General features: G+C 36.4%; 1 protein-coding gene across 12 annotated transcripts in view; it reads right to left on the bottom strand.

Moving 5' to 3' along the window:
• Positions 712-18,598, bottom strand: part of FREM1 (FRAS1 related extracellular matrix 1) — a 268,715-nt gene continuing 250,828 nt past the window's right edge. For 6 of the 12 annotated variants that reach the window (XM_021063514.1, XM_021063573.1, XM_021063579.1 and 3 more), the window contains 7 exons: positions 17,385-17,623; positions 16,070-16,117; positions 15,633-15,797; positions 15,332-15,460; positions 14,783-14,898; positions 5,613-5,698; positions 712-3,574 (listed from right to left, as the gene is read on the bottom strand). In XM_021063514.1, coding sequence (XP_020919173.1) covers positions 3,375-3,574; positions 5,613-5,698; positions 14,783-14,898; positions 15,332-15,460; positions 15,633-15,797; positions 16,070-16,117; positions 17,385-17,623 — 983 coding nt within the window. In that variant the 3' untranslated portion in view covers positions 712-3,374. The remainder of the gene's footprint in view (positions 3,575-5,612; positions 5,699-14,782; positions 14,899-15,331; positions 15,461-15,632; positions 15,798-16,069; positions 16,118-17,384; positions 17,624-18,598) is intronic. The other 6 variants (XM_021063564.1, XM_021063521.1, XM_021063517.1 and 3 more) reach the window with 1 other exon arrangement.

Here is an 18,598-nt window from a genome sequence, read left to right as displayed (position 1 = left end):
TGACTTCTTCCTGCTGTAACTTCTGAGGACTTCAGTTCCCTCGGCTCTACAACAGGGATGTTAGATGAGATGACATCAAAGCTCTCTCCTTTATTCCTGTTACTCTTGGAAACTCAAAGACACAGAGACACACATTGTTTATCTTTTTGAATAAAATAACTGTTACAAAATTACTTATCTAGATTTGAATATTTTAGCTCCTTATATGACCTGGATATAGGAGATTTGAGAGAGCCGCTATACATACCACCTTGACCTGATTATAAATTCAGAAAGTTAGCACCAATTGAGAAAAAAAAAAAGGCAGTATGAGCTATTTGCATCAGCGTGGGTTTCCTCCAATTTTGAAAATGGATAATGTAATCAATTATGTCCATTGTGACTTCCTCCCTGATTTTAAAAAAGAAGCTCCATGCCTCAAAAAAAAATTTTTTTTAGGAAGTTGTATATACGCACTCTGCTTTTATACTTTTATTTGTCCATCTCATTCACCACATATCTCCAGTATCTAGAACAATACCAGGTGCTGGGTTGGCACTTTATATTCAATATTTGTTGAATGGATGGCAGATGGATGGATGGGTAGATAAATGGAAGCTGTATAATTAAAGGCTGATCTAAACAGTAAAGATGAAAAAAATACATGTTGGGTTTTCTTTTCCATTTCTTCCTACAATGGACAGAATGAATATAAATTTTAAACACGAAAGGAACGGTGATCCAGAACTAGAAATATGTTTATTTTATTAATTTGTATACAGCAATAGATACAGTACATTTAATATGCTGCTTTGTTACAGAAATTATTCAGCACCAGTTTATGGCTTAAATTACATAAACCATAGTGTCAATGCAAATAAATGTCACCTGGCTCATTTTTACTACTCATTGGAGGGAGATGAAATAATTCTATGTTTTTTAAGTTTACATTAAGCAAATATATGCTATGGACCTATGTTTTTGTTAAAGACCAACAGTCACAAGATTCAGAAAAGCTACATGCTGTGGAGCTGGGTTAATGCCCTTGGATTAAGTGGGACTTTTCCTGAGTTGGTATTCAAGTCTAGGGAGAAGAGTTCAGGGGCATTCAGGTCCTTCTTTCTGATTTTCCCTTTCTTAGCCACCAATCAATCCCCATCTCTTCCTACTCAACCCTTCTCTCCACTCTCCCCTATATTCTCCTTTCCCATAATCTCCCCATTCCCATTCTATCATTACCCCATTTCCTTCCTCGTGTTCCCACTAGAACCTAAAGGATGATGGTAACCAATCAAGGTAGAGAGAACCATGACAATCACTTACTTCTACTCCCCTATCAGTCAAAGACCAATCAGGAAAAGGAGATGAAAGTCATGGTGAATACTGTTCAGCACCCCAATGTGCCTGAATTTTTATTTGTTACCTTCTTTTAATTACTTGGATCTTTACAACTTGATTAATATTTTCACAATCAGGAATATTTTAAACACTCTTCTAGTATCTCTAGATGCTATGAAAATCAAAGCATTCTCTCTTTGGCTAACATTTGCAATTGCATTTACATATCCTTGTCATTGCAGAAAAGTACAATAAAATCTACCATGGTGACCAGGTTCTACATAGTTGTTATGGTTCTGGATTTCCAGTTTTAAATAGTAAATTTAAATTCTAGGAATTCTGTATTCCTTGAACTTTTACTTTCCCTTGGAGGATTTATCCCTTTAGGTGAACAACTCTGCATTTCTTTATCCAGCAGGCATTCACATTACAGAAGCCAGTGTATCAGAAGGGATTTGAACTGATATAGAGAATGGGTTTTACATCTTTTGGTTAAACACCACCAACTGCTGTGTCATACAGAAGACCTGTATCTTATAGCTTAATAGTAATATACCCAAGGTAAGTAGCCTCCTTACTTCACAATGATGCTGGAATTTAACAAAAGGTAGAACATCTCAATCTCATTCCAACCCCTTTTTGTAAATATTTCCATTAGCCAAAATCTTGATAAATGTGCACAGATAAAAGGAGCTTGTCATGTTTTTCATCCAGAAACAGGACTGAGTTTCTTCAGTCCTTTTCAGTTTCATCAAGGTATTATTATAATAAAACCTACACCAAAACTTTGGTCTACTTGGTAACTACGTTTTAATTCTGAAGATACACTGGTGCTCACATGGCAACTAACATTTGGCACAACCATCTTTTTCAGTGATTATGAAAAAAAGGACAATTTTGAATAAATGTTTCAGAATAAATTTCTCATTTCCTGTAATTAAATCTTGATTTCTGAAGGGAGTTCTTGCAAGGCTGTGGCATGCTTCACTGTTACAAAAGTGGTTCACTCAGCTGCCATTATAAATTAATAAGGTACCTTTACATTAGAGAATCAGGTTAACATGTCATTTCTACAAATATTAAATATTTAAGGGCTCAAAATTTTATCCAAATCCGTTCTGAGAATATAGCTTTCAAGGGCTCTGTTTTCAGTATTATTTTTCCTTGTTCATCAGCATAGTTCACTCAGATACACTGGAGGAAGCCATATTTTTCTTCCATATGTTAACCATAATTCATATATCCTCTTTATTCCAAATGTCCTTGAGAAATGCTAGTCAGGACAATAAACAGGAATGAAGATAGAGGTTCATGTTACTTCAAATTTCTCATGACTCTGTAAAGCCAGGGAAACCCAATCATTCACTTTGGAATGGCACCATGCCAACATTCTCATTGGAAAAGGAGATCTGTCTCATGAGTGGTGATGTGTAGACCTGAAGGACAGGTAGCCCCCTGAAGTCTTACCTGAACTAGAGTTCTGCAGATGAACTTCCATCTGCAAGATTCTTCCATCTAGAGCCTTCCTTTTTTACCACAGAGAATTCTCATTTTTATCCACAGCCTTTTACCACAGCCTCCACATTTAAAAGGGTTCCAAAGGGACAAAGCAACCCTTTGCAGTTCAACCTTGATTTAAGGTTGGGCATGGGGCATTTCACTCAGACTGAAGTGGTAGAAGCACCTGTAATATAGATTTCAGAATGAACTCATTGGAGACACTGGGACCAAAAAACCCAAGGATCATGAAATTTGTGTTGATTGAAATATAAAGTGAGGTCTCCAGAATAATAAAATTGTGTACCACATAATATTTCAGGGATTTATACTGAAATGCAAAAACTTTACCTCTTCCTATAAGAAATATTCATTTGTCAATCTTCCTGGAACTATTTATGTGCGTGTCTTTTTTACTAGATAGAACCACTCATACACTATGATTTTTAAAAATATACCAAATCAGCCATGACACCTTGTTTTCTATTGAACAATATGCATAAATCCCGGAAATAAACAGGTGAGAAATCATAAGTGGGCACCGGCAGGGCCAGTTGCATTCAGAGTTTCTTGGAGCATACATAATTGTGAGATTTGCCCTTCCTACAGCCCTTTGTTTGCCATTTTCCTTGTCTCTGAACCAAAACACAGTTCTTGTCAGCCTTTGAATGTTTAGGGGGACTTCTCCTCCAGTTGGTGAAGGTCACAGGTTCACCACCAATCCACTCCCAGTGGCCAGCACGCACTCGGTCATTCAAACCTAATGTGAACCAAAAAAGTATGCCAAATGATTTTATTACATTTATAATTGGATATCCTATCAGCCTATTGTTCTAAGCTCAGTAATCATATGCAAATATGGGCATATGTTCTAAAACATAGAATAGGACCTGGGAATCCTGTAAGACACATTCGAGAACATAAAGCAATTCAGAATCCAAATCCTAGCTCCACCACTTGGTTGAACATCTTTGGGCAGGTTATTTAACATCTGTGAGTTCTCTGAGTTTTAGTCTTTCCATACAATAAGAAATGTATATCTAGGCTTGTTTTGAGGATTAAAGATGATGCATATAAAGCTCATGACATGTAAGTGTTTAATAAATCATAATTATTATTCATATTATCCTACAGTTAGAGCTCCTATCACAGGGAAACAGATACACTCTTATCTATTGTTCTTCTTCATGGTTTAAATGTCTTGGGGAGTTCCCACTGATTCACAGAGGGTTAAGAATCTGACTGCAGCAGCTTGGGTTGCTGTGGAGGTGTGGGTTTGATCCCTGGCCCAGTGCAGTGGGTTAAAGGATCTGGCATTGCCACAGCTGTGATGTAGGTGGCAGCTGTGGTTCAGATTCAATCTCCTGCCTGAGAACTTCCATATGCTACAGGTGTGACCATAAAAAAATAAAAATAAATGTCTTGGGTTTCCTATTGGAAAGTAGTTTACTATTTTTAGTCTGGTTCTTAAGGTTTTTTTTCAATCTACTACAATTTCAACAAAAAGCAGATTTTTCTCAACTCGCTTCACTACTCCTACTGGCAATTTTGGAAAATTATACTTCAATATTGTAAAGCTTTGATAATTTTTCCTAAAGAAGTATTCCTCATCCTTACTCTCTTCCATAAAAGAAATAAAAATAATAGAATTATAAAAGAATCCCCTGCAACAGAATGGCCTGCCTCACCCAACACAAATCTGATGGTGAAAACAGACTTAGTTACACAGTATGTAACCTTTTCTCCATCAGTTCTCAGTTGATACTTTAGGGTAGAATAAAATAAAGTACTTTTAGTTGGGAATAACTTGTCTCCTTCAGGATTGTTTCCTTGAATTATTATTTATCAGGTGATGTTATGCCTTAGTACTTTATGGGGATAGAGCCTTGACACCAGTTGTTGTGGACGTAGAAAGAACTTGTCTTCCAGCCTTAGTTAAATCTTTCGGAAGACTCAGAATTAAAGACTCACTGAGTATTACAGAGATTTTTGAGAAGCCAAGAGTGGGTTTATTATAATTCCTTGAAATACAACACCTATAAGAAGAGATAAGAACACTGACTTTAGTGTACCCTAGAATTCTATTTCTAAAGTGGCTTGAAAAGATTTGTATTATTGTTAAAATTGTAGAAAATATTAAAACTTCAGAAAACAAAGGATAAAATTAAGATCATCTATAATTCTCAACCAAGTATAAAAACATTTCTTACTCTTTGGCATATTCTTTTTATGTATAAACATAAATGTTTATATTATATGTGTACATATATCACATGTATATACATATATGATATATATTATATGATATTTCCTCATTCTAAATTATTTCATGCTTCATATGACTGCAGACTGTATTTTTTTACTCAGCGCTTCACCACAAATGCAATACATTACATATTTTATATAACATGCACCCAACATTGAATGAATTCATAAACATAAGGCATTTTGTCGTGTCTTTAATATTTAATGCCTTACGGAGGCCTTAAGTATTAAAGATTCTTTCATATGGCCTTACTATAATTTATGTAACCACCCCCTATCTACTGTTTCTATTTTTTTTTACTTTTAGAAATGACATTTTAAAAATTACTTATAAATGGGACCACATTCCAAATTCTTTGAGAGAGATGTATAAAAAGGAAGATATTATGTCATCGAGATGAGTTTTAAAAGATAGACTCTCCAACTGTCTAATCATTGCTTATTCTTGCAAACCACAGTTCTTCAGCCCCTGGAAGAGGGATGTTCTCTTCGTGTGTTTTTGCTTTTCTCCTCAGGGCAGCTCAGATACTTGCCTATCCAAAAGGGCTTTCTTCCACTGAGGTCCCAAAGCCACTGCATATGCTGCCTGGAGAGCACACTTACAAGGCTGCCCAGATGCCTATGTGCAAACAAACAAAAGTGAGAGCGTCAGTGACAAAGAGTTCAACATTTCTGCTGATACGAAATGCACAATGGAAATCAAGGTTAGTTTAAAATAGAGAAAAAGTAAATATGTAGAAAGAACTGTCCAAGATTGTAATACTCTATGCTTTTGAATTAATGAGTATTTGCAGGGTGGATAAGTGACAGCACAGAAAGTGATGATTTTTTTTTTTTTAATTTTTTTGTCTTTTGTCTTTTTAGGGCTGTACTTGTGGCATATGGAAGTTCCTAGGATAGGGGTTGAATCAGAGCTGCAGCTGCTGCCCCACACCTCAGCCACAGCAACATGATCCGAGCCTCTGTGAACTACACCACAGCTCACGGCAACACCATATCCCGAACCCACTGAACAAGGCCTGGGATTGAATCTGTGTCCTCATGAATGCTAGTCAGAGTCACTTTTGCTGAGCCACAACGGGAACTCCAGTGATAGTTTATTTTAATACCTGGGCTTTAAAGCGCAAATTCAATGGGTTTTAAACACCTTTTTAGAAGATCAGCTGCTGCTTACTTATATAGATTAATTACTTAAGCCAAAAAAGTATTCCTCTTTTGGGAAGTTTATCTCTAAATGTCATAAATTTGGCTATTATCCAGTTAATTTGATCACTAAGGTCACCCAAACTATTCAGATAAAATTCTTTGAGGCCTACATTTTGAGCTTGGTGTGTTTAGTCAAGTGATTCAGTAACTGTGACTCTTCCATCATCAGGGAAATGAGCTTGGCCTTACTGTCAAACCTTCATATGTTGTATAGAAGTAAATGCACCTTGCATAAATATATGCAAATATTTTCCCCAAACTATAATGCCATTTTTTAAAGTTTAAGATATACAGCATACTGCCCTGACTTATATATATTGTGAAATTCGATTACCACAATAAGTTTAGTTAACAACAGTCATTTCAAGTAACAAAAAAAAAGAAAAAAGGAAACATCTTTTTTTTTCCTTATAATGAGAACTCTTAGGATTTACTCTAACAACTTTAATTTTTTGTTTGTTCATTTTTAATGCCATACCTGCAGCATACGGAGATTCCCAGGCCAGTGGTCTTATCAGAGCTGTAGCCGCTGGCCTACACCACAGCCACAGCAACACAGGATCCAAGCCTTGTTTGTGACCCACATCACAGCTCATGGCAATGCCAGATACTTAACCCACTGAGCAAGGCCAGGGACTGAACCTGCATCCTCATGGATACTAGTCAGATTTGTTTCTACTGAGCCACATTGGGAACTCCCTAGTTTTTTTTTTTTTTTTTTTTTTTTGACAACTTTCAAATCTACCACACAGCAGTGTTAACTATAGTCACCATGTTAGACATTATACCCCCAGTAATTATTTATCTTATCACTGGAAGTTTGTTTTTTGACTACCTTCATCCAACTCCCTCACCCCCACATTCCTCACCTCTGTTAATAAATCTGATCTCTTTTTCTATAAATAAGCTTGGTTTTGTTTTTAGATTCCACATATAATTGAGATCATATAGTATTTGTCTTTCTCTGACTTATTTCACTTGGCATAATGCCTTCAAGGTCCACTCATGTTGTCCCAAAAGGCAGGAGGTCCTTCTTCTTATGGCTGAATTATCCCAGTGTGCGTGTGTGTGTGTGCGTGTGTGTGTGTGTATGTGTGTGGGTGCGTGCTTGTGTGTGTGTGTACACTACAACTTCTTTGGTCATTTGTTGATAAACTTGTTGTTTCCATGTCTTAGGTATTGTAAAAAATTGCTGTTATAAACATGGGGGTGCAGATACCTCTTTGACATAGTATTTTTATTTCCTTTAGAAATGGAATATTCCCAGAAATGGAATTGCTAGATCATATAGTAGTTGTAATTTTTGAAGGTTCTCAATACTGTTTTTCATAATGGCTGTCCAATTTTACAATCCTACCAACAGTGCACAGGGGTTTCCTTTTCTCTACATCCTTGCCTGCAGATACTCTAATGGGCATGAGAATTTCTTATGATATACTTTAATTAAAATTTTAAAAAACAATTCTTTATTATTTTTGTAGCTAGCTGAATTATTCCTATAAGCAATATTTGATTGTATTTAATTCCCCAGCAATGTTCATTAAAAGCTCTTTAGAAGGCTTTAAGAAAAACGCCAGAAGGTAATTATTTTTTTCTTTTCTTCCTTTTTTAATACAGAAAGTTTCAAAAAAAAAAGAAACAAAGTCACCATGATCTTCTTGCCTGGTTAATATCTACTGATATTTTTAAAAGCAGGAAATATGACTAGTAATACATATTTGGACATGTTCAGACAACTGTTGAATTTTTTTCATATATCTTTCCACACTTTAGATTAATTTCTCTACTTTTCCAGATCACATATGGTGAGCATAAGTTAATCTGCCTCATAAAGATTTTTTCCCCTACTAATCAAGTACTTTAGTGTTGTATAATGCAGTGGTGACTTCTAGGCTTTCTGACATACTAGGTCTGAATGCTCTCAGGCTGCTGGATTTGGGTTGTGTGACTTGTTTCTGGTATTATTATTTACTGTCAGCTCCTGTCTGACAGTTATAGCAGATAGGACAGTGAGTCTTCTCTCCTCCCCCTTCCATTCAACATGGTAATTCTGATGTGCTGAGGGTTTAGAATACAGGGTATTAAATATATGTAATCAGGGTATTAAATATACGTCAAGGGACAGCTTGAGGGGCTGCTTCAGTCAATGTGGCAATTAGAGTGTGAGAGACCTGGGTTCCACTTCCTGCTCTGCTCCCAATTTCCTTGTGGATGTAATTGCAGTCTCAATGTCTGCATCAGGAAGGAATGGGTTTTCTTCAGGGATATTTAAGATCTCCTCCTGCTTTAAGATCCTTGAAACTATCTTTAAAACAGACTTTGTAAAATCCATTTTAGTTGGTCAAGTACAAGTTTGATTTCCTTTTTGACTCTCCCAGAGGCAAAAAGTCCCATAAGAGCAAAAGGGGAAAATAGCTATGTTTAGAATAGGTAGAATGTTAGACCACTCATTTCAGAGATATATATATATATATACACACACACATGCATTTGTATTTTTATTATTTTATAAAAATACCCTTCCTTTACTCTTATGCCCATACACAAATAAAATACAGAGAACATTATCTATTTAGCTATGTGTAGACTATAAACAAAGAAAAGTAAAATATAGTGACACACACAAAAATATTTTGACAACTTTGAAATCTGAAGGCATTCAAAGTGTAGTATTAAAAACAGAAACCTAAATTTTTCTAGTTACAGAAATAAACTTCTACTTCTTTGAAACTTTTTGATTAAATATAGATATATTTCAGAGTAACTCTTTAAGGATAGGTCAGCAGGGGTTCCAGACACTGCTGTGGGAAAACAAAATGGCTTTATAGATAATGATCTATAATAATAGAATTACCAAATGTACAATGACTGCCTAAGGAAATGAGCAGATGAGATTACAATATGTAAATTTAAGAAATACCTAATCTAGGAGTCTGTCTCCTCTGGGCTCGAAAAATAATAAAACACCAACAGGGAGGAAAGGAGCCTGGAGATAAAGATTGTGTTGGGTTAGCGATTTGATTAGGGACAAAGGATAAAGTAAAATTTGCTGTTCCTGAAATGGGGGTGCTGTAAATGACCATCTGTAAAGGACCTTCAGGTAGCCAGGAAGCCTGAGGAAACAGTACCTGGAACTGAAAAATGGTCCCTGAGACCAAACACAAACATACTAGATGCACCTTAATTTCAATTATAGAAGCTAAAACCATCTCCTAAAAATGTTCATGAGAAGGTAAACAGCCAGGCTGTAAAGTGTTGAAACTACGAATCTACATCACGGAAAGAATCAATAATTCCCAGAGGAATATTCATTTTTCAAGGCAGAGTGGATAGAGTAAAAGAGGAGTAAATGAACCTGAAAAGCAATGGATGAAGGGGAGCAGAGAGGCTCAGAGAATGAATGAAAACATGCTGAATGGAGGGGAGGTCTTAGGATTCAGAGGAAAATTAAACCAAGGCCTTGGTTTCACCATCCCACAATGTTCCTCTTAGAATAACTGATGCAAAGGAATGTGGAGATCTTTGATTTTTCTTTTAGTTTGCCGTTAATTTGCTAGGCATTTTCTGGAAAGCCTCTAACCAACATTAACTCTTCTTGGGGTAATCACTCTTGTCCATTTAAGATAAAATGCATATTGAAGTATCACACAAATGTCATCAGGTCAAATATTCATACTCATTCTTCAATTTAAATTTTAAAATTGGAAGCTTTTATGGTATTTTAAAAATCTCACACCAAATACATTTTCTTTACCTTGTATACACCCTGATATATCATCAGAAATGGTATTTAACAGATGCTTTAATGTTGGACCAATATGTAAATAGATAACACGTAATTTGAAATAGCGTATATTACTGAGAGATATATCAGTCATTTTCTTAATGGAAAACCTCCAATTGCCCCCTAAAAACTTTCTCTTGTTCTGAAAGTTTTCTCAGTTTTACATCAAAAAAGAAAAAAAAAAGGTAACATTTCTAGAGCTTAAAACAGTCCCCTGAAACCAGAGTTTATGAAATTAACTTCACAATGATATGAGCAAATTAGTTCTGAAACTGCGTATACCATCATGTTTGATGTGCTAGGTATGGTCACTAATCCCCTTGAATTAATAAGGAAGGTGGAAAATTTCTGTCACTTTTATAGTAATTTACCTCAGGACAAAGTATTTATTTATGCTATTTCTGAATACCATTATTCTGAGATTATGATCTTATATATTTTTAGTGTCAAAATCATTTCTTATGAAATAACAGCAATTTAAGGTAATGTTTTTGATGTCTTTATCCTGATAACCCTACATGAGCCCCTCAACATTTTTAACTTTTATTGATCCATCTAATTGCCCAAATATGCTATATTTCTATACACTAAGAACAAAATAGCAGAAAGAGAAATTACGGACACAATCCCATTTACAATTTTATCAAAAAGAATAAAATACCTAAGAATAAACCTCCCTAATGATGCAAAAAGAACTGTACTCTGAAAATTATAAGATGCTAATAAAAGAAATTGAAAATGACATAAACATATGGAAATATATACCATGCTCTTGGATTGGAAGAATTAATATTGCTAAAATGACCATACTACCCAAGTTAATCTACAAATTCAATGTAATCTCTAACAAATTACCAATGGCATTTTTCATAGAACTAGAACAGACACTTTAAAAATTTGTATGGAAACACAAAAGATACTGATTAGCCAAAACAATCTTGAAAAGGAAGAAGAGAGTTAGAGGAATCACATTCCCTGGCTTCAGACTATACTATAAAGCTACAATAATCAAAACAGCATGGTACTGGTACAAAAACAAACATACAGATCAATGGAACAGGAGAGAAGTCCAAGAAATAAGCCCATGAGCTTATTTATTAATCTATGACAAAGGAGGCAAGAATATACAATGGAGAAAAGATTGTCTCTTCAATAAATGGTGCTGGGAAAACTGGACAGCTACACATAAAAGAATGAACTTAGAGGATTCTTTAATACTACAAACAAAAATAAACTCAAAACGGATAAAAGGTCTCAATGAAAGATCAGATACTATAAAACTCCTAAAGAAAAATATAGGCAGAAAATTCTTTGACTTAAATTGTAGCAATATTTTATTATCCATCTTCTAGAGTAATGGAAAAAAAGCAAAAATAAACAAATGGTACCCAATTAAACTTAAAAGCTTTTGCACAACAAAAGAAACCATAAATAAAATGAAAATACCACCTAAAGAATGGGAGAAAATACTTGCAATCAGTGTGACCAACAAGAGATTAATTCCCCAAATATATAAACAGTTTATATAGCTCAGTATCAAAAAAACAAACAACCCAAACAAAAAAACAAAAAATGGACAGAGGACCTAAACAGACATTTGTCCAATGAAACCACAGAGATGGCCCACAGGCACATTCAACATTGCTAACTATAAGAGAAATGCAAATCAAAACTGCAATGAGGTACCACCTCCCATTGGTCAGAATGGCTATCATTAATAGGTCTATGAATAATAAATGCTGGAGAGGGTGTGGAGAAAAGGGAACCCTCCTATACCATTATTGTGAATGTAAGTTGGCACAGTCACTATGGAGAACAATGTGGAGTTTCCTTAAGAAATCAAGAGTAGGGAGTTCCCGTCGTGGCGCAGTGGTTAACGAATCCAACTAGGAACCATGAGGTTGCGGGTTCGGTCCCTGCCCTTGCTCAGCGGGTTAACGATCCGGCGTTGCCGTGAGCTGTGGTGTAGGTTGCAGACGCAGCTCGGATCCCGCGTTGCTGTGGCTCTGGCGTAGGCCGGTGGCTCCAGCTCCGATTCGACCCCTAGCCTGGGAACCTCCACATGCCGCAGGAGCGGCCCAAGAAATAGCAACAACAACAACAACAAAAAGACAAAAGACAAAAAAAAAAAAAAAAAAAAAAGAAATCAAGAGTAGAGTTACCATTATGACCCAGTGATCCCACTCCTGGGCATATAGCTGGAAAAGATGAAAATTTTAATTCAAAAGATACATGAACCCCCATGTTCATAGCCACACTATTTGTAATAGCTAGGACATGGACACAACCTAAATGTCCATCAACAAATGAATGAATAAAGAAGATGTGGTCTAAATGTACATGGAATATTATTTAGTCATAAAAATTAAATAATGCCATGTGCAGCATCATGGATGACCCTAGAGACTAAGTGTAATTAGACAAAGACAAATATCATATGATATGCCTTATATGTGGAATCAAAAAAATGATACAAATGAACTTATTTATAAAATGGATTCACAGACATAGAAAACAAACTTATGATTACCAAAAGGAAAAGGGGGGAGTTATAAATTAGGAATTTGGGACAAACAGATATGCACTATTGCATATAATATAGATAACTAACAAGGAACCCACTGTATAGCACAGGAAACTATATTCAATGTCTTGTAATAACCTATAATGGAAAAGAATCTGAAAAAGAATACATTATTTTTCAGATTCTTTTTGCTGTATACCTGAAACATTGTAATCAACTATACCTCATTGAATAAAAATAATATTTCTCCAAAAAATTAATTTATCAAAAGAAAATTTCTCTATTCCCTTTTAGATGGAGAAAATATGAACTCCTATAAACAAGAAGATAAACGACTTAAACTACTGTTATTAAAAAGTTGATAAAGAAATTCTTTTGAATGTCTTTTTTCAACATATAGTTTTACTTCTCTTTGGTAAATACCCAGGAGTAGAATTGTTAAGTCATGGGGTAGATGCATGTAACTTTATAAGAAACTCCCAGACAGTTCTACAAAGTGGCCATACCGCTTTACAGATTCCACCAACAATAAATGGGAATTCCATTTGCTCTACAACATCTGTAGTCTTTATGATCCCAACTGTTCTAGTGAGTGTGAACTGGTATTTCATAGCAGTTTTAATTTGCATTTCTCTAATGTCCAATGGGGGGGGCACATTTTCATATACTTACTGACAAACTGTATATCCTGTAAAGACAACTGCTATTTCTTTAATCTAGCTAGTATTTTTGTTATTTATTTGTAACAATTGTTTGTATTATCTGGATTTGAGACTTTTATCAGATACATAGTTTGAGATGAGTTTTTCTCAAACATGGTTTGCCCTTTCATTTTCTTAATAGTCTTTGGATGAACTTAACTTTTTGAATTTGATGAAGTTGAGATCTGACTGATATCCATCAGGGATTTATCTAGTCTCAATTTCTAACTATGGAGCATATTAGTCTAATTGCATTGTTTTGGGTAATATTCAGGTAGACAAAAATGAGGGCCAGGGAGAGTTACATGTGCATTTTTAAAATCCATCTGGATAAGATAAATTTTGTTGTCATTATTTGACCACAAGTCATTCTTCACTGAGTGTCCTATTATCCAATAACCCTTTGTCCAACTTGTCTGGTTACGTAATCATCAATGCCTTACATTTCCTTAGGTCTGATGTTATAAGAACTTTCATTGCTATATATTTTCAAATCAGTGGGTAAGAATTCCTATTCAGTAAATAAAGGATAGAGCAATGGTGCTGACCTAGGGAAGCTCCTTCTGACTTTTTCCAAAAGTTTCAGATAGAGATGCTAAAAAATAGAACTATGGTAATGTTACAATTTTATCATAAAAGAGATAAATCAAAATACATTATTAAGGTCATCTCAAATCCATTCTGAACCATAGAACTCCCTCCAAGCTCTTAAAACAAAGCCAGGTAGCAATCCTACTCCTGGTCATATACCTGAAGAAAACTATAATTCAAAAAGACACATGCACCCTGGTATTCATTGCAGCCTTATTTACAACAGCTAAGACAAGGAATCAAACTCAATGTCCATAAACAGATGAATGGATAAAGAAGACATGGTACATATATACAATGGAATATTACTTGGCCATAAAGAAGAATGAAATAATGTCATTTGTAGCAAGATGAACGCTACTAGAGATTCTCATACTAAATAAAGTCAGAAAGAGAAAGACAAACACTGCATAATATCACTTATATGTAGAATCTAAAATATGACAGAAATGAACTTATCTACAAAATAGAAATAGATGCACAGACATAGAGAACAGACTGTGGTTACCAATGGGGAGGGGAGGTAGGTGAGGGAGGGACTGGAATTTTGGGATTAGCAGATGCAAATCATTATATACAGAATGGATAAAAAACCAGGTCCTATATTACAGCATCGGGAACTATATTCAATATCTTGTGATAAACCATAATGGAAAAGAATATGAAAAAGAATACAAGAATATATATATCTGAGTCACTTTGCTGTGTAGTAGAAATTAACACAACAGTGTAAATCAACTATAATTCAATAAAATAAATTAAAAAAACAAATAAGCAAAGCCAGGTAGATATTAGACACTCAAGACTTGAATGAATGAAGCAACTCTACAGTTCTATAAGAAAACAGAGAAATGCTAGAAAAGAAACATCAATCAAATGTGGTACAGAGTTCCTTACTGTTCTCTGCAAGCTCGGGCTGCTGTGCTCCAGGTATGCTTGTGCTCTGTGATCAAGGAGTGGCAGTAGCCTGAGTGATGGTGCCACCCAGCTGGGCAGGATTTATCTTCGACCTCCTGAAAAATAGTTAGCCATGTGTTCACATCATAATAGTCTCTACAATCTCGAGTCTGTTCTCAGCTTTCAGAGTTCCATGAGTCCCCTAACAGAAATGGTATTGTCACCAGAAAGGAGGTCAGCCCTGATTCCAATTCTCCACTTTAAGAAATGCAATGGCTTCCTACAGGAAACACTGCCCAAGGCAGCAATGTTTTAATTTGACACCTTTGACAGCATGATAATTCAGTGAATAAACATCTTCTTAAATTATATTGCTTAACTAATGTGTTGTGTGATTTTTAAAACACCACCTGGCCATCTCTTCCTCTTCACCTTCAAAGTGTAACAGGGTAAGTGGAGGCAGCCTGGGTGGGCAGAGCATCCTCTCCATGAGCCTGTCATAGGCCCTGATGCAAGTTAGGGCTCCTGGCTGCTTGGCCTGTGTCTCACCTTGGTGTGTGGGCTCCAAGATTTCCAAGCAATTCCATTGCACTTATACAGCTTTTGAAGACCTTCTTCAAAGTGGAAGAGTCCCTTTAATTCCAGTGTGCAGTTTTTTGGAAATGAAGGTAATTGGTCCTATGGGAAGGAAGACAATTTAGGTTTGACTTAATGTAAGTTCATCAACACTCTTTTTTAGGTCATTGTTTTTTGGGGTAGCATTTGTGTTGAATAAACTATAAGGCTTGAAGGCTGTTTTATGGCCCAGAACACAGCTTGTTGTAAGGTTAATAGGAAGTGATTTTCATACCTGTCTGGGGAAGTGTGAGCTGGTTGTGGATTCCACCTTATCTGCTTGAGGCAGTTCTGCAGCTTTGGTTGTCTTTTGGGGCTGACTAATAACGGATACTTGGGCCTTCCTTTTGCGAGTTAGGGAACTGTCATCCTCCAGTTTCAGGGAAACCATCCCATGATACTTGAGGAAATCAACAAACAACAATAAAGAAAATACAAATACCAAGAGAGCAAACAAAAACATTTGTTGTACAAATGAGCAATCGAAAAATTGGATCCATGTAAAAAGATAAAAGCTCTTTTTTTTTTCCTGACCATTCAAGCCTCTAAAACAAATTACAAAACAGGTTTTTGAGAGAAATACATAAATATAAAAGTTATGAAAGTAGTTTTGCTAAATATTTTGTATCCATAAATATAAGAAATTTAGTAATTTTCTTAGACTATGCTTACATTATAGATGATGTCTGTTCCATTTCTATAAACAGAGGATGGATGAACCTGAAATCAACAGAGAACAAAATATGAACAAAATTGGCTTGAATAATAATTAGTAGTAGGGTAAAACTCTTCCGGTAAGATCTTTTTAATGTCTGAAATTTTTTTTTTTTTTTTTTTGCCTTTTTTGCTATTTCTTTGGGCCGCTCCCGTGGCATATGGAGCTTCCCAGGCTAGGGGTCTAATCGGAGCTGTAGCCACCAGCCTACGCCAGAGCCACAGCAACGCGGGATCCGAGCCACGTCTGCAACCTACACCACAGCTCACGGCAACGCCGGATCGTTAACCCACTGAGCAAGGGCAGGGACCGAACCTGCAACCTCATGGTTCCTAGTCGGATTCGTTAACCACTGCGCCACGACGGGAACTCCTGTCTGAAAATTTTTAAAATGTGTATTTAAAAAAATATTTCATGCCCAAATCACCAGAATTTAAAAGATCACTCGTCCTGGAGTTCCCATTGTGGCGCAGTGGAAATGAATCCAGCTAGGAACCATGAGGTTGTGGGTTTGATCCCTGGCCCTGCTCAGTGGGTTAAGGATCCGGTGTTGCCATGAGCTGTGGTGTAGGTCGCAGACGTGGCTCAGATCTGGCATGGCTGTGGTTATGGCTGGCAGCTGTAGCTCCAATTAGATGCCTAGTCTTGGAACCTCCATATGCAGTGGGTGCGGCCTAAAAAGACAGAAAGTCCAAAAAACAAAAAACAAAAAACAAACAAACAAACAAACAAACAAACAAAAAACCTCCAAAAAAAAAATCACTGGACCTAATTACAACTTAGGGATGTTGATTCATCTGTTCTTAGTCCCAGTTAGGGAGAAATGACATCCGTATTTTTTTGGCCCATCTATCTTACACAGAGGTCCAAGGAAACACACACATATTCCTGAGTGTGTGTCTGGTTAGAATGCTATGCTAATAATGTCAAAGCCATGGTTTCCACACCCAAGCAGATCACTTAACTTTCTTCTCTTTCAGGGTCCCTGGTCATGCCCTGTCTTGAAAACAAAAGGAACAAAAGCACACATGGCATGAATGAGTCCAAATATCTATTACCTCAGTTAGTACAATTAATGAAGTAGGGCAGCATTATGACATACGTACACAAACAGGGCTGCATGAGGGTGCAAGGAACCATGAGAATCACTATGTTTCCACTTACTGGGAGAACCAAAACAGCTTCCTCAGTGTTTAAGAATATTTATTAAGATCTTCTGATTCTTTTAATATATACTCCATGCATCAAATCCCAGGAAGTCCCCATCCTTACTGTTTTGCCATTGCCTCTGGTCCTAAGCTTCATTCGAGAAAGATCTTCAGAATCATAGTCCCGCAGGGTGTCTCCCCTGGCGACTGCTAGCCGCGTGGAAGATGGAAGGGGTCTTCTTTCCAGATGAAAGGAGCCAGAAGTGGTGGGTAAGGAAGCCCCTGGGGAGAGCCGGCGCCAAATGCCCTTCTCCCTTGCATGGGGTGTGTTTGGGTTGAAGGCATACGAAGGATGGCACTGTCCTAGAGGCACGCAAAATGGCAGGTCAGTTCATTTCACACACACAGATAAGCAAGCACATCGACAAAGCCCCTGGAGCAGCTTGTCATTAAACTCAGATGGATGATTTTCCCACCAGATGTTGCCTTTCTGCCATTTGCCAGAAACTCCTTTCCTCTTCATCAGTTTCCATCCAGGAAAGCTGTGCCCTTCTGCACATCTACAGGGTGATTATAAGTCATGAAATTGAATTTCACAAACCACAGATGAAAACCATTGTTGTGATTTTATAATCATTCCACATACTTGGGAAACAGCCTCACTTTCATACCATAGAATCCTCCATATGATCAGGTTTATTCACTGCTCAACTGTCATTCCACAAACACTTTAAATGTTCATCCTTTCCCCAGTATCCTAGAGGTGGAAACTGGAATTGTTTTGAAGATGTCAGTGAAATCAAGTCACAGTTATCAAAAATGTGCATTCAACGGTTACAGAACAAAGATCCAGTAATCTTAATGGAGCAACTCCAATTAGAAATATCTCCGGTCAGTATGAAAAAAAGTCTACACCAGAAGCCTCAAGTAGATCCTTTATACCTCAAGTATTTATGTACTTAATGTGACCAGAAAATTCTCCTGAAAAATAAATTAATTTGGTGAGGAAAGTGATGAGGAGCAATATTACAGAAACAGGAGTGTAGAAAAGGAAAGAAGATAGTGTCTATTTTTACTATAAGAAGGGAAAGAGAAGAAGAGATGATAAAGTTCAGGTAAGAAAAACATAAGGCCAATAAGTCATGACAGGTGTAAAAATAGGAGTGTAAGACCGAGCATGGTAACTGGACACTTGTCTAATGCTAAAGAGATGAATAAGTAGAAGGTATTTGGCAGAAAAAAAAATCAGAGCCCCAAAGACTTTGGCTGGTCTTTATTTTATTTAGTTCACAGGTTGTTCTTTAGCATAAACTATTCAGGACCTATTTGGCTCTGCAA

This window comes from Sus scrofa, chromosome 1 (genome assembly GCF_000003025.6).
Source record: "Sus scrofa isolate TJ Tabasco breed Duroc chromosome 1, Sscrofa11.1, whole genome shotgun sequence".
NCBI classification, from domain to species: domain Eukaryota; kingdom Metazoa; phylum Chordata; class Mammalia; order Artiodactyla; family Suidae; genus Sus; species Sus scrofa.
Note: the sequence above shows the minus strand (reverse complement) of the source record. Positions and strands in the feature narration are given on the sequence as shown.